At 35.0% G+C, this 17,411-nt stretch overlaps 1 protein-coding gene across 4 annotated transcripts in view; it reads right to left on the bottom strand.

The window, feature by feature from the left end:
* LOC122792993 (probable JmjC domain-containing histone demethylation protein 2C) overlaps positions 1-17,411 on the bottom strand; it is a 1,041,568-nt gene that overhangs the window by 47,078 nt on the left and 977,079 nt on the right. For all 4 annotated transcript variants that reach the window (XM_044060615.1, XM_044060616.1, XM_044060618.1 and 1 more), the window contains one exon: positions 4,032-4,162. In XM_044060615.1, coding sequence (XP_043916550.1) covers positions 4,032-4,162 — 131 coding nt within the window. The remainder of the gene's footprint in view (positions 1-4,031; positions 4,163-17,411) is intronic.

Genomic DNA, 17,411 nt, shown 5'->3' with positions numbered 1-17,411 from the left:
ACACCAAAAGCTGTATACAACTTGTTTCATTTTTTAATTCATGAAATGTAATGTTTTCTTAAGAACGGCCACTAGAGGGGGTTTTAGTATTTGAATTTTAGTATTTGATGTTCACTTTGTGACTGATTTTAATATGATATATTTATTCAATATATTTTTTCAGAATTAAGTCATGTTTTAGGTTTTAAATGTTGTAATATGTCTTTTATACATTTATATTGTCAACTTTGAGTGATTTGTTTAGTTTTTACTAGTTCACATTTTAATTAGTTGTAATGTGATTGGAGAGGCACTACCTAAGCAAAAGTATTTAAACTGCATTTTTATAAGTCATATTCATTCATGCATCTGAAGAAGTCTGTGTTAGACGAAAACATACTTGTGGATATAAGCGTTTATGTTTTCATACTCATGGTGTGCTGACTCTGAATAAACCTGTGTGCTGCACTCCATTGGGCTACTTATGCTGAATTTTTCCTGTTTAAGGTTAGCATAGATTTACCCGTTGTGGCCCCTACTGCCCAGACTATATGGTAGTTATCCCTGCCACCAGACACTACAAAGCCAGCTATCTAAGGCTCTTGCAAGAATACCCAATTATACTAAGTGAAATTAATATTAATACCAATGGCAATGTTGACTAAGCAGTAAGGCTTTCAGTAGTGGCCAGTGTCACCAATAGATACAAGTACTCTCAAAAGTTAAAATATTTTCTAAAGGGCCAGGCACAATGAAGTTTAAATATATTTAATATTAAATAATAAAAGATCATGAAAATACAAAATATCTATTTACAGTAAACACAAAAGTTTCAACCACATTAAATATTAAAATAACACAGATGAATAGATTCACACAGATACAGAAGAACAGTACTTAACTAATCTTGCTATATTTTCTTGACTAATCTAAAGAGTTACTATTCCCTGGTTCACTTACTAGATAGAGCAAGGCAAGATGAAGTAGGTGAGGGATTCTTCGATGTCAGGTTCCAAGAAAAAGACACTGTTATGATAAGGGATCTATAGCAATAAATGGAACTCATAAATGGAGAGATTGGAAACCGCTAAACACTTGACCCCACACTGTTCGGCTTCGTCAAGGGCAGATCATGCCTCCTGAACCTGGTGGACTTCTTTGAGACAGTTACTCAGGCTATAGATAAGGGAAAGGAGGTACACAGGCTTACCATGACCTTGCTAAAGCATTTGACACCATTCCCCATTCGGGTATTATTGATAAACTCACCAACATGGGCATAAACCCTTACGCCACAAGATGGATCACAAACTGGCTCTCAGACAGATCCCACAAAGTAAGAGTAGTGGGATCTATGTCCAAATCCAGACCAGTAATGAGCGGTGTGCCACAGGGTTCTGTCCTGGGGCCCCCCCTGTTTGGCATATACTTCTCTGAAGTACAGGCAAACACTGAAGGGTTGTGGCTGACCAAGTTTGCGGATGACTGCAAACTGGGTGCTATAATAGAGTCTTCGGCCAACATGGATGTCCTCCAGAAGGGCCTTGATGAGACTGATGCATGGTGTCAAAGCCATGGTCTCAAGCTAAATGCTAAAAAATGCGTAGTAATCCCCTTTGGAAAAAAGAGAGTACCCGTGAACTACCACATAGGAGGTAACCCCCTGAAATCTGAAGTAGTAATAAGGGATCTAGGGACCCAAGTAGATAGTCAGCTTTCCTTTGACAACCATGTTGCCAAGGTGGTTAGAAAACCCTTCTAAGTGACCCATCTGATCATGAAAGGGTTCACATCAAGATCTAAGGATGTAATGGTGCCCCTCTACTCATCAGACCCATTATTGAGTACAATGTACCAATTGGTATGTACCTGGCTAGGCATCTCAAGCATCTGGAGAGACCACAGAGGTACCTCACTAAGAGGATTACTGGCCTCAAACAGTTGCCCTATGCAGCACGATTGAAAAAACTAAAGCTTTTCTCTGTTGCATACTGCCTTCTCAGTGGCGATCTCCGTCTAACAAACAGAGCCATGTCCAACCCAGAACTGTTGAACATGCAAACAAATGCAAAACCAAATCCACTTGAGCTACACGCTCTAGAGATATAAACCTCAGTACAACAATGAATAGAACATGCTGGAGGGATAGATTCCCTTTGCAAAGACTTCCTTTGTTATGGAACAAGGTCCTGATCTACATAAGACAGAGCCCCTCACTATCACTCTTCAAGAGGAACCTTGACGAGTGGGTGGGTAACAGAAAGTTCACACAAGGGATTATACCAACAGCTCTACTACACAGGTGCCAAGGGTACTAGCTGCCAGATCAAGAGCCTAGGGAACTAAATAAAGGGGCGGTGAATACCGCACAATGTGGCTGGGCTAATATATGCCTTCGGGCAGCTAGCCCAGTACCTACCTATGAACCTATGAGAGTAACCTGTACCTTAAGAAGTTCTAGTATTGTTCTATGTAAGATCTGACATAAAACACTAGGTTCCATTGCAAATATGGATGAACTATTACAGCTTCCCATGGACCTGATTGTTTGAAAGGAACTGAACCCCCACAACTAGTGAGTGCATTGTTTGCAATGAAGTCATGTTTGTCAAACTATACAGGTGGGTGTGTGTGCAGATATATATATCTATCTATCTTTATAGCTATATATATATATATATATATATATATATATATATATATATGTGTGTACATATATATAAATATATAATATACATACACACACACACACATATATATATATATATATATATATATATATATATATATATAGAATATAGATGCATGTGTGTAAATGTATGTATTGGAGCCATGAACTTTGTCAAATGGTACTTAGGTTGACATCTGTTTATCTGTTTAATCGACCCAGTTTGGTCGACGAAACAGATGGATACAGGTGTGCAAGATGGACAATCCCTGCGGTAGGTGAATATACTCTTTTCCCCGGGAAATGTGCATTCTGAGAGTTAGAATAAATATAGGGTCATAGGCAAATACTAGGCTAGCTGCCTGTGCAGGCAATTTAAAACTAGCTAATTTTGTTTTCAAAGGAGATAATCAAACTTTTGTATCTGTGAGGTAAATATCTTAAGCATTATACCAACCCCTTGCCTTTTTCTTAGAACGTGGCCAATGTGTGGAAAAAAACACCCTTACAGGGGACACCCAGATTTGAACCAGGCATCTCTTGATCTGTAGTCGAATGCTCTATCACTCAGCAATTTCAATTAGCAGGGGGCGTGGAAGGCATAGCCCCACCCCCAACATGGTCAAGATGCAGGAGGCCTTGCCCCTTGCAAAAAATGATGCTTTCTTTGTTTTTTTTAGCTTAATTCTCGGAACATGCATAATGGTGATCAAAAGTAGTATTTAATGGATTTGAATAGATGCATATATGTAATATATATATATATATATATATATATATATATATATATATATATATATGTGTGTGTGTGGTGGTGCTGCGGTAGCGTTGTCGCCTCACAGTAAGACGCTGTCCGGTTTGATTCTCAGCTAGAGCGTCTTCTGCGTGGAGATATGCGTGAATGGGCATACCTTCGTTGAAGGTTGTGTGTCAGGGCTGGTAACTCGACATGTAAAAATCAACTACCAATCATTAGCAGACCGGAGTTCCACTGTGGCGACCCCTTACCGGGAAAAGCCGAAAGACACAAACAATATATATATTATATGTGTGTGTGTGTGTGTGTGTGTGTGTGTGCCAGTGTATACATATATATATATATATATATATATATATATTATACAGATACATGTGCGTGTGTATAGATGTATCTATATACAATAAATACTTTTCCATATACCATTCTCTTTTTTTATCATGTTCTAACTAATGATGTTTAAATATTTCATCTTTTTTCAAAATGCATTTTAACATTTAATATGCACAGTACTGTTTGTCACTGAACTACAGGAGCTACTTCTCTATACATACCTGGACATGGTGTGAATCAAATTATTTTAAATATGCTGTAGAAAAATTTATCTAACTTGATATTCATACTTACTATATGCTGCCCACAGTTTAGGGAGAAGCTGAGATTGAATAGTGTTCTCTGGTAGATATGACACTAGGTTGAATTTCCCATCAATCCTGCTGTATTCTGGGAGTGGCAGGGTACAGTAAAGGTCATCCATCCTGTAAATAGAGACAATTGAGATGTTACAGTAGTGAATATATCACCTTTAACAAAGTATGCCCAAATCAGCCATCTTAATCTCAGAGCTTCAGAAACTGAATTTTCACCACATTTTGCCTCGCAACTAAACTACTGAAGATCTATATATAACGCAGTTTACCATATGCAATTATGACAAATAACTGCCTGTTTTCACTACCCTAAGCACAAAATGACCAAAATCTCAAGCTTCATTAAACAATCTCATGTATAAATAACCCCAGATTCCACCCATTGGGTTAAATTAATAAAACTTTTGGCAATGGGTGACATGGATGAGATATTTGGTGAAACTGGGCTGAATGTCCAAAACTCACTGAAAGAAGTTATAACAAATTGTGTTGTATTATATTTATATATAGTAGTAGACTACAAGGTAAACAACATAGATAATGTTAATATACTCTCAGCTCTCTATTCTTTGACTCTTTTCCTACCTCACTCCCTGCTCTGCTTTTATCCATGGGCTCTGGCTATTACCCCTTTATGTTAGGATCTTTGTCTTTTTCTGGTAATTCTCTTCTGCATTGCTTGTTCTCTTCATAATCTTTCTCTGAAACTATGACAATTGGCGTTAGCAGAAGTATACGCTTGTAATTACCCATTTAGTTCAAATTTTACTCATATGTATAACTTAAATGAACTAAATCAGCCTATGTATCTATCTATTCTTTGTTAGCCGGGTTATCCCTACTAGGCTTGTGGCCCCTTTTCAGGTATATTTATTATACTAGGGGAAATTTGGACAGGGCACTGGGGAAATTCCCCTACTGTTTTCCACTTCTAGAGATACTGTGCTGGGCTGTGGGGTGGTCACAGTATGGAGTGGGAAAAAATATACAGAAGCTGTAACTATAGAGTCTTCTGATATAATTGGTAATGCTGCCATTACCTGTTTAAATGAAGATGAATTGGAAGATGACAAATTAAAGGAACTTGTACATGTTGTGAACCTATTGATTCAGGGGCTTTTTTATGGTGTCAAATTATGGACAATTTGAACAAGGCAAATGACACCGAGGTTGGTAAGGAAGCCACATATACAGAGGTTAAAGGTCAAGTAACAAGAAACTACTTTGTTTGTGAATTGGAGTTTTAGAAAAAGGATTGAGTATTTGCCATCTATACCTACCTACCTATGCAAACATTACTTGACAGAATAAACCCAATCATTTCTCAGTACTTACACAATCTTTGAAATAGCTTGTTGTGTCTATAAAGTTAAAAAAGAACTATGTTATACACAGATATGAATTATGGGACAATTTGGTGTTATTGTTAGGTATTACTGTGACCGATATTTGAGCATCTGTACATGTTGGTAAAGATAACTTTTGCATGTTAACATTTGAAACATTTACATGGGCTGAGAAATTTTTATCCATGTGTGAAATGAACCACTTGTATTCACCACTGGCAATGTACAAAACTGCAGGTGTTAACAACATACCAAAGAGATATGTAACTGTACAATCTAGAACTACTGAATAGAAACTGAGAATATTAAACAATTTTTTTATCACACTGTAAACATATTCATGACAATAAAAAAGTTGTATGATGAGACAGACATCTGGATTAGAGGATGTTACCTTGAACTCTATTGCAGGGAAACTTGCAGACATTTCAAGTATTGTAATTATTAAAAGACATAGAGCTTATGTTACATATATAGGGAAGACCAATGTTGTTCTTCTTTTGGCTTTTCCTGGTTAGGGGTCGTCACAGCGGAACCCCGGTCCACTAATGATGGGCAGTAGATTTTTATGGTGCCAAGGTGCCAGCCCGATGCCCAACCTTCAACGAAGGCATACCCATTCACGCATTTCTTTTGAATGCCACTTGACCGTGGGGAAGACATGCAAACTCCACACAGAAGGTGCTCCAGCCGAGAATCGAACAGGAGAACCTCTTGCTGTGAGGCGACAACACTACCAATGCATCACCGTGACTCCATATACAGGGAAGACCAATAATTACTATTATTTTTTGCAGCTCTTCAATGCATTATGACTGTGACAAAAGGAAATGCTCTTAATGTGGGGAGATAGGACATACTGTTAAACTTGTCAAAAATATTGCAAAAAGTGTACATGTTTGGGTCATTTTTGGTTTGATTTTCCTGAACATACGGACATCGAACAAACAGAACTGCAAGTAAAAAGTACTCAAATAGGATAGTCATGCTATATCACTGAAACAAATACATGATAGCAATGATGGAGATGAAGTACTGCATAATGTGATAGGACAGGATGATGAGGATACCGATGAAGTACTGCTTAATGTGATAAGATAGGATGATGCGGATACAGAAGAGGTACTGCATAATGTGGTAGGATAGGATGATGAGGACACCAAAAAAAGAACCCAATATTAGTAATGAGATGTTAGCAATGGAAATAATGGGAAAGAAAGCTCAACAGGCAAAAGATTATAGAAAAGGAAACTGAAACATGCAGCTAAAAGTACTACAAAAATGGAAAAGATAATGTGTTAATGTGCATTTTAAGTGTTATAGTATTATCTAACAAAATAAGACTTACTACAATAGAATTCTATTAAATAAAAAAAACACTGATTTTTATTTGTTTATTGTACATTAGAAAATTAACTAATGTACCAAAACAACAAATATTATGGAGTTTTGGTAAAGATTTGTGCTGTGGTATTGCATTATTATACAAACCATACAGGGCATTCCTGGATTTTGTTACAGGCTCACAAGGAAGGCTCAAATATGTGATTTCTGAACTCCAATAAGCTTATGATATCTTATTTTTATATCTGCTGAAAATATAACAAAGAAGATATAATAATGCAATACCACAATATGAGATTTTATTAAGTACACCAGATTGCAACCATTTCCAAGAAGATGAAACATTACTCTCATTACTAAGCAAAGACAGAACAGACACATTATCATATACATAGAAATATGTTTATACAAGGGACAAAGCAAGAGATTTCTTCCTTTTACGGTAAGGTATTTAAGAAAGAGAATAATCAGATGACAGTTAAAAATAAGGATGGTATTATTATATCACACATTGAAAGGATGAGCAGAATAGAATGATATATTAAACATATGTATACAAAGTACTCACAATATTATTATTACATTACACATTGAAAGGATGAGCAGAATAGAATGATATATTAAACATATGTATACAAAGTACTCACAATATTATTATTACATTACACATTGAAAGGATGAGCAGAATAGAATGATATATTAAACATATGTATACAAAGTACTCACAATATTATTATTACATTACACATTGAAAGGATGAGCAGAATAGAACGATATATTAAACATATGTATACAAAGTACTCACAATATTATTATTATATCACACATTGAAAGGATGAGCAGAATAGAATGATATATTAAACATATGTATACACAGTACTCACAATATAATTATTATATCACACATTGAAAGGATGAGCAGAATAGAATGATATATTAAACATATGTATACAAAGTACTCACACTATTATTATTATATCACACATTGAAAGGATGAGCAGAATAGAATGATATATTAAACATATGTATACAAAGTACTCACAATATTATTATTATATCACACATTGAAAGGATGAGCAGAATAGAATGATATATTAAACATATGTATACAAAGTACTCACAATATTATTATTATATCACACATTGAAAGGATGAGCAGAATAGAATGATATATTAAACATATGTATACAAAGTACTCACAATATTATTATTATATCACACATTGAAAGGATGAGCAGAATAGAATGATATATTAAACATATGTATACAAAGTACTCACAATATTATTATTATATTACACATTGAAAGGATGAGCAGAATAGAATGATATATTAAACATATGTATACAAAGTACTCACAATATTATTATTATATTACACATTGAAAGGATGAGCAGAATAGAATGATATATTAAACATATGTATACAAAGTACTCACAATATTATTATTATATTACACATTGAAAGGATGAGCAGAATAGAATGATATATTAAACATATGTACACAAAGTACTCACAATATTATTATTATATCACACATTGAAAGGATGAGCAGAATAGAATGATATATTAAACATATGTATACAAAGCACTCACAATATTATTATTATATCACACATTGAAAGGATGAGCAGAATAGAATGATATATTAAACATATGTATACAAAGTACTCACAATATTATTATTATATCACACATTGAAAGGATGAGCAGAATAGAATGATATATTAAACATATGTATACAAAGTACTCACAATATTATTATTATATCACACATTGAAAGGATGAGCAGAATAGAATGATATATTAAACATATGTATACAAAGTACTCACAATATTATTATTATATCACACATTGAAAGGATGAGCAGAATAGAATGATATATTAAACATATGTATACAAAGTACTCACAATATTATTATTATATCACACATTGAAAGGATGAGCAGAATAGAATGATATATTAAACATATGTATACAAAGTACTCACAATATTATTATTATATCACACATTTAAAGGATGAGCAGAATAGAATGATATATTAAACATATGTATACAAAGTACTCACAATATTATTATTATATCACACATTGAAAGGATGAGCAGAATAGAATGATATATTAAACATATGTATACAAAGTACTCACAATATTATTATTATATCACACATTGAAAGGATGAGCAGAATAGAATGGTATATTAAACATATGTATACAAAGTACTCACAATATTATTATTATATCCCACATTGAAAGGATGAGCAGAATAGAATGGTATATTAAACATATGTATACAAAGTACTCACAATATTATTATTATATCACACATTGAAAGGATGAGCAGAATAGAATGATATATTAAACATATGTATACAAAGTACTCACAATATTATTATTATATCACACATTGAAAGGATGAGCAGAATAGAATGATATATTAAACATATGTATACAAAGTACTCACAATATTATTATTATATCACACATTGAAAGGATGAGCAGAATAGAATGATATATTAAACATATGTATACAAAGTACTCACAATATTATTATTATATCACACATTGAAAGGATGAGCAGAATAGAATGATATATTAAACATATGTATACAAAGTACTCACAATATTATTATTATATCACACATTGAATGGATGAGCAGAATAGAATGATATATTAAACATATGTATACAAAGTACTCACAATATTATTATTATATCACACATTGTAAGGATGAGCAGAATAGAATGATATATTAAACATATGTATACAAAGTACTCACAATATTATTATTATATCACACATTGTAAGGATGAGCAGAATAGAATGATATATTAAACATATGTATACAAAGTACTCACAATATTATTATTATATCACACATTGAAAGGATGAGCAGAATAGAATGATATATTAAACATATGTATACAAAGTACTCACAATATTATTATTATATCACACATTGAAAGGATGAGCAGAATAGAATGATATATTAAACATATGTATACAAAGTACTCACAATATTATTATTATATCACACATTGAAAGGATGAGCAGAATAGAATGATATATTATTATATCACACATTGAAAGGATGAGCAGAATAGAATGATATATTAAACATATGTATACAAAGTACTCACAATATTATTATTATATCACACATTGAAAGGATGAGCAGAATAGAATGACATATTAAACATATGTATACAAAGTACTCACAATATTATTATTATATTACACATTGAAAGGATGAGCAGAATAGAATGATATATTAAACATATGTATACAAAGTACTCACAATATTATTATTATATCACACATTGAAAGGATGAGCAGAATAGAATGATATATTAAACATATGTATACAAAGTACTCACAATATTATTATTATATCACACATTGAAAGGATGAGCAGAATAGAATGATATATTAAACATATGTATACAAAGTACTCACAATATTATTATTATATTACACATTGAAAGGATGAGCAGAATAGAATGATATATTAAACATATGTATACAAAGTACTCACAATATTATTATTATATTACACATTGAAAGGATGAGCAGAATAGAATGATATATTAAACATATGTATACAAAGTACTCACAATATTATTATTATATCACACATTGAAAGGATGAGCAGAATAGAATGATATATTAAACATATGTATACAAAGTACTCACAATATTATTATTATATCACACATTGAAAGGATGAGCAGAATAGAATGATATATTAAACATATGTATACAAAGTACTCACAATATTATTATTATTATATCACACATTGAAAGGATGAGCAGAATAGAATGATATATTAAACATATGTATACAAAGTACTCACAATATTATTATTATATCACACATTGAAAGGATGAGCAGAATAGAATGATATATTAAACATATGTATACAAAGTACTCACAATAGAAAAATGGAAATTTACAAGTTTAAAAAATAAAGAAAATGAAATGTTGGACAAACATCTCTGCAGATGAGCTTCATACAGCTAAAGGAAGTGTTTTCAAAGATGATTCATCAAGTCTAGATTGAATTCTTTATACTTTCTATAAGATATTTAACACAACAAGGCAACTTTCTGAAAGTATAAATGAAGGGATGCAGATGAAATTACAGAAGAAAAAAGGTTTTACAGGCATTATTGGATTCATTTACAAAAATGAGATTGACTTTATCTAGCAAATTAAATAACCTCAAGTCATTCTGATTATAAACTTGTATTGCAAAATTCTTCAAAATAGATTAAGTGCAGTTTTGCATGATAAATTTTATGATATTTTTTGGAATTAGAGGTAGACCTATACAAAATATGTTACTATTATTACATGAAACAATTGATGGAATACAACTATATAACATGGATGGGTTATCATTAACATGTGACATTAGGAAAGCTTATGACAACTTCCACATCATGCTATCTGAAATGCTACTGATAGTTTTCTAATTAATAGTAATATCAAGAAAGATTTGAAATACATATATAATAAATCATCAATACAGCCATTAGTTAATGATTGGTTTGGGGTGAAAGTAAAGTCAGAGAGGTGTTAAACAGGGATGCTCATGAATTGGGTTACTATTTGGTTTGTTATGACTGCTATCATCCAAAACTGTAATAAGAAATATACGGTGACATAACTGGAAATCACAACTGGGAAATATATTCCTATATGCTTATTTACACTTTGTTGACTGGGTTAGTCCCACTAGGCCAATGGCCTCTTTTTCAAGGGAGACCTGAAGTACATTCCCATATGCTTACCTTATACATATGTACTTATTTATTTTATTTACACTTTGCTGACCGGGTTAGTCTCAGTAGGCCAATGGTTTCTTTTCAGGGGAAACCTGTAGTACTATTCCTAACTAAAAACTAGTAACCAGAAGGAAAACACAGTCCAATATAGAAAAAAACAGTAAAGCGAAGAGTTGCAAATCACTTGACAATTTATTAAAAGAAACTGACAGAGAAAACAAGAACTGAGTGCTTTCATCTCTACAAAGGAGTTTTTAAAGTTAAAAACTTTCAGGTTGCTTATAACCTTTAAAAACTCCCTTTGACCAATCCCCTTGCAGGGATCAACCTCAAATGTCATTGTCTTAAATGGGACCAGTCCATTATAAGTTCACAATGAAAATGGTAAATAAAATAAATTATATCATATGCGTCATATAAGAATAATCGTACAAATGGAAGACAGTTTATCACAGATACACAAAAATTAAACATTCAAATGTAGATAACAATACAGCAACCCTAGCCTGCAATTAACTGACAAAAGAAATGTGATCAAGTGGCATCAGGTTTAATTTGCCACATCATTTCCTTGTGTTCAAGAGCTGTTTCAGGATTACCCTCTATATGACAGACCTAACCTACAATATGGAGAGGAGGATTGAGTCAAGGGGAAAGGAAGGGATAATGGGGGATAATTTGAGGGTCAATGTGGTTATATGGAATGTGAGGAGGGGAGGATTTATTTGCCCCCAGATCAAACGAGGAAGAATTAAAAATAAATTTAAAAGACTAAATTCAGATAATATTTTGCTGCAGGAAATTAAACAGGAAGGAAGCTTTCAAATGGAAGGGAATGACTCAGGTGTTATGGGATGTAGCATGACAAAAGAAATATCAAGGCTTCACAGATTGTTTCTTAGTGGATGACTGAAGACCACTAGATTGATATATGGAGGTGGTAGAACTCTGATGTTGAGGAATATACTTTTTTTCCTGGAAATGCAGTCCAAAAAAGTAGAATGATGAGATGACACCAGGCTCTCGGCATAAAATGAACAATCTTTTATTTAAAAACAACATAAGCACTTTCACAGCTCTTGCTACTTCTTCAGATGTCAGTATAAACATGCAGTCCCACACAGAGCAATTTATACAGAAATTTAACTAGCAAATCAACCAATTAAGCAATTATGTATTAAAAGAATACAAACAATGAATAAGATAACATTTGAAAATAAAAAAATGAACTTAAAATCAACTAATGCATGAGTATATGTAAAACTCATCTAAAAAGTGAACGTGTCTGTAACAAAGGTTTAAGGGGAACTTTATCATTTAGTCCTGAGCCACAATCAGCCCTTAACCTAGCTATCCACTTGCTCGCTAAGCTTTCAGTAGCATTCCTAACATCACCCAGCCTCTTAGTAGCTGCTACCTGTGCTATAACATGAAACTTAAAGCAATGTGTGTGTGTGAAGTGAGCTTTACATGTGTAGAAAGAGCACTGCACTCAGTACCATTATATGTCTTAACTGTTCTACTATACGTTCCTTCAACTGTCTGTCTTACATACATATAACTTTGTTCAGGCAGTGCAGCACACTAAATAAAACACGAGAAGAAGTGCAAGTAGCTTGAACATCAAACGCACAATGTTTACCATGATCTGGATGTATAAACATACCAGTGGTGTCAATATATCTGCAGCACTTGCAAGTATGACATGGTCTAGTTCCTTTATAAGTGGAACTCATTTTATTTCTAGTAGTTTTAACATCAATAAACTGTTTGAATAACAAAGCAACTGTTTCAAAGATCATTTCTTCTTAAAGATAAAGTTAGGTTGTTCACCACTATCTTTTTATGATCATTATTTGTTGTAATAATGGGCCAATGTTTCCTTATAATATCCAAGACATACCCTGTAGTATAAGAATAAATCACTGGTAACCTGCATTTACCATCACTCAGTCTCTTAGGGTGAATTGAAGGTGGATTTGAAGAAAAGAAGGACCTGCCTCTACCTTCTCTAAGATCAGAAACTTTATTCAATACTTGTACATTACACCTCTTGTAGCCCCTATCCACAAACTTATTCTCCAGATCTGTCATTTCAGCCATGAAATTGCTATCACTAACATTCACCCTTGAGACTCTAAGTCCTTGCCCTTGCATTATGTTATCAAATACATATTTAGGATGCATGCTTGTTCGATGTAAAAAAATTGTTCCTGTAACAAGGTTTCCTGTACATTGAAGTATACATGGCTCCACTGCTTGAAACTCTAATAAGTACATCCAAATAGCTAATTTCTGCCTTGGAATACTCAGTTGTAAATCTCATAAATGTGGTACTAACAATCTCTTCTATAAATGTAACTGACTCATCTCATGTACCCTTCAAAATCAAAAATAAATCATCCACAAAATGTCTGTAAAATAAAATATGTTCTGTGTATGTATCAACCAATATGTGTTTAAGTTCCCAGGTGAGCATAATGAGATGGCATAGTTGTTGGAACATGATGTGCCCATTGCTTCGCCATCTCTTTGAAAAAAATAATTACCATCAAAAACAAATACATTATTATACAAAATCAACTCAAGTAATTAAAGAAGTAATTCAACCTTACTATCACTGAATATATGTTGTTCCATCAGATATTGTACCACCCATTCAACACCTAACATATTTGGTATAACTGTGAAGAGGGAACTTATGTCCAAAGTTACCAAATAACATCCCTCTACATCAAATGTACCCTGTGTAAACTCATAAAGATCAATCAACAATTGTCAAGAGTCACTCAGGATATGTAATTTGGTATTGACAAGTGGTCTAAAATGCTTTTCTAGAAAGATGGATATAGACTCTGTACTCCATTTTCTACCTGAGACTATGGGTCTAAGCGGTGGATTTATAGGATCCTTGTGTAACTTAGGTAGGCCCTGTATAAAGGGAATCAACTGATGTTGCACAAAATAGTAATCAAACAAACATTTATCTATCAACCCAGATGACATCATACAGCTCAACTTGTCTTTAATATGAATAATCTTGTTATTAACATCAAACAGTGTAATTTTACTATAAAAAGAATTGTCAGACAACATAACATTCATTTTGTCAGCATACCATAAAGAACCTAGAATCACAATAGGGCCCCCCTTACTGGCAGGGCATATAGCAATGCTTTAATCACACATTAAATGTTCAAGCACTTCTTTCTCTCTAAAAGTCATATTAAAAAAGCGTCTCCCCTTATTTGCAGAATCATAACCCTTATAAATTTCATCTAAACATATTTTCTCGAATGCCTCAATAAGGAGATGGAAAACAGGTGTGTGCAAGTACTTGGCTTCCTAAAAACATATCCACTAGAAGTAACTACATTGTCTTTGTACATATACGTTAACGTTAAATTTCTAGTGAAAGTTTTCACATCAAAAATCATCTCAGTAATATCAGTACTTTGGGAGGGCACAAAAGAAAGACCCTTCTGTTTTTCCTAGAAATGCTATTAAGCAGGCTAGTAGGATTGATGGATGTTTGTCCAGGGAAAAGACAATATGTCAGGTAGCGAATGCTTTTTATAGTAAAGGTTTCTCTAATTATGCTCATGTTAAATTGACATTAGTGTCCCCTCGTATACAGAACCCAAAAGGGAAGTGGAAGGCATGGCAATGGTAAGGCAGGCAAAGAAGAGGTAAAGGACAGTAGACAGGGTAACAGATTCTTAAGTGGACTGAGTGGAACAGGGAGAGTAATATTACAAATTGGGCCTGGTGGGAGGCAATTAAATGTTCTTACTCAGGTAACTTTGGTGATGGAAGCAAATAAGCACATACAGAGATGGAAAGAAGAAAGTACAGTTCTGTACACTTAGCATAAATGAAGACGTTGAGTGTATTCACTGTTACAGTCATCACACTTGGGTTATCCCTACCAGGGTAGCCCTCAGGAGGCACCTGAATACCAGAGGCTTAGTATCTCTTCGTCGGTTGCTGTCGCTTCAGGACTGACGTCAGGTCGTCAGTAGTATAAAGTAAGGTAGCCTACACCATTACGTCAGTAGTATAAAGTAAGGTAGCCGATGCCATTACATCAGTTTTTCTTGCCTTAACCTGTCAGGAGCCCCCAAGTAGCAGCCGGGTTCTGATGGAAGAACCCCACCAGTAGAAAGTAAATACCAATATGTCTCTTGTAAGTGTAGAGAATAAAAAGGGGGATGGAGGGAGGGAAACCAGGACTGCAACAGTGACTCGAACATTTACATTTATGGTAAGTGTACACAACTGTACTATGTTCTTCATGTTTTGCTGTTGCAGTCATCATATTTGGGTTGATTCCCAAAGCTGAGGAAATGGGTACAGGCAGTCATGGAAACTAGGGGCTGGCTAGGATGCCCTAAACTGCAGAGGCAAACCCTGCCCTGGATTTAGAGAAGAGAGGCAGGTGGTAATGTTTGGTAAAAGTGTGAACAGATGTCCAGGTGGCAGGCCCCCAGAATGCCCCTGGTGGGGACTCCTCTGAGAAAAGCTGCAGAGGTGGAGGCTGCTCTGGTGGAGTGAGTCCTGACCCTCTTGGGGGGGGAGGCTTTCCATGTTGTTTGTAGCAGAAATGGATACAGTGTGCTATCCACTTTGAAATGGTTTGTTTGGAGATGGCTTTGCCTTCTGCCCCTGTAGCAAAGCTAACCAGCAATTAATCAGACTTTCTGAAGGATTTAGTTCTGTCTAGGTAGAATCTGAGCTGTCTGTGCACATGTAGAGAGTGCAGGATCCTCTCCTCCTTGTTCTGGGTATTAGGAAAAAAGGTGGGCAAATAAATGGATTGGTTGAGAACCACACTGGACATCATCTTGGGCATGAAGGATGGATTACTTCAGAGGGATACCCTGTCAGCATGGAAGATGATGAATTGCTCCACAGCCATGAGCACTTGCAGCTTGGAGACTCTTCTGGCTGAAGTGATGGCCAGAAGGAAAGCTGTCTTCCAGGAGAGAAAGTTTAGCTCTGCAGAAGAAGCTGGTTAGAAAGGGGGCAGGGTGAGCTTTTCCAACACAAAGTTAAGATCCCAAGCTGGGGTTGGTGCTCTTCTGGATGGCCTCAAGTTGCTAGCCCCCCTTAGGAATTGCTTGATCAAAGGGTCTGAGAAAAGGGGGTGCCCAGTCGGGAAATGAGCAGAGAGAGCAGAGGCATGAATTTTTATAGAGGAGAAAGAGAGGCCACTGTGTAGTAGGTCAGCTAAGTAATCCATGATGAGAGGTAGGGAGGTCTGTGCCTTATTGGCTCCCGTAGCCTGAATCCAAGTGCAGAACCTTTTCCATTTGTCAGCATAAGACTTTCAAGTGCTAGGGCATCTGGCCTCATGTATAACATCTAGAACCTGTTTGCTGAGGTTGGCAGATTGATCGAGGGTTAGGGAATAAGCCAAGCTGCCAAATTGAGTGTCTGCAATTGGGGATGCATGAATTCCCCTTCCATCTGGGTCAGAAGGTTTGGAATCTGAGGATGATGGCATGGTGGCAGTGGGGACAGGCTGTGCAGCAAGGGGTGCCAGTGCTGGCGAGGCTAGTCTGGAGCTATAAGAATTGTCCTTGGTTTTTCTTCCTTTATTTTGAGCAGTGCCCTGGGGATAAGAGGTAGTGGAGGAAAGGCATAGCCCAATAGATTGACCCAGGGGAAGGACAGGGCATCCACTTTCCAAGCCATGCAGTGATGCTCCCTGGTGCAGACTTTGCTGAGCTGATGGTTGGTCTGGGAGGCAAAGAGGTCGACCTTCGGGGTGTCCCATTTCTGAGTTATTAAGTTGAAGGTTCTTTTGTTGAGCTGCCACTTGTGTGGGTCCAGAAGATTTCTGTTTAGTTGATCTGCCAGAGAGTTGAGAGAACCT

The sequence above is a fragment of the Protopterus annectens genome, chromosome 2.part0, assembly GCF_019279795.1.
Source record: "Protopterus annectens isolate FY-2018-M chromosome 2.part0, PAN1.0, whole genome shotgun sequence".
Classification (NCBI taxonomy): Eukaryota; Metazoa; Chordata; order Ceratodontiformes; family Protopteridae; genus Protopterus; species Protopterus annectens.
This window is presented reverse-complemented; position numbering and strand designations above follow the sequence as displayed.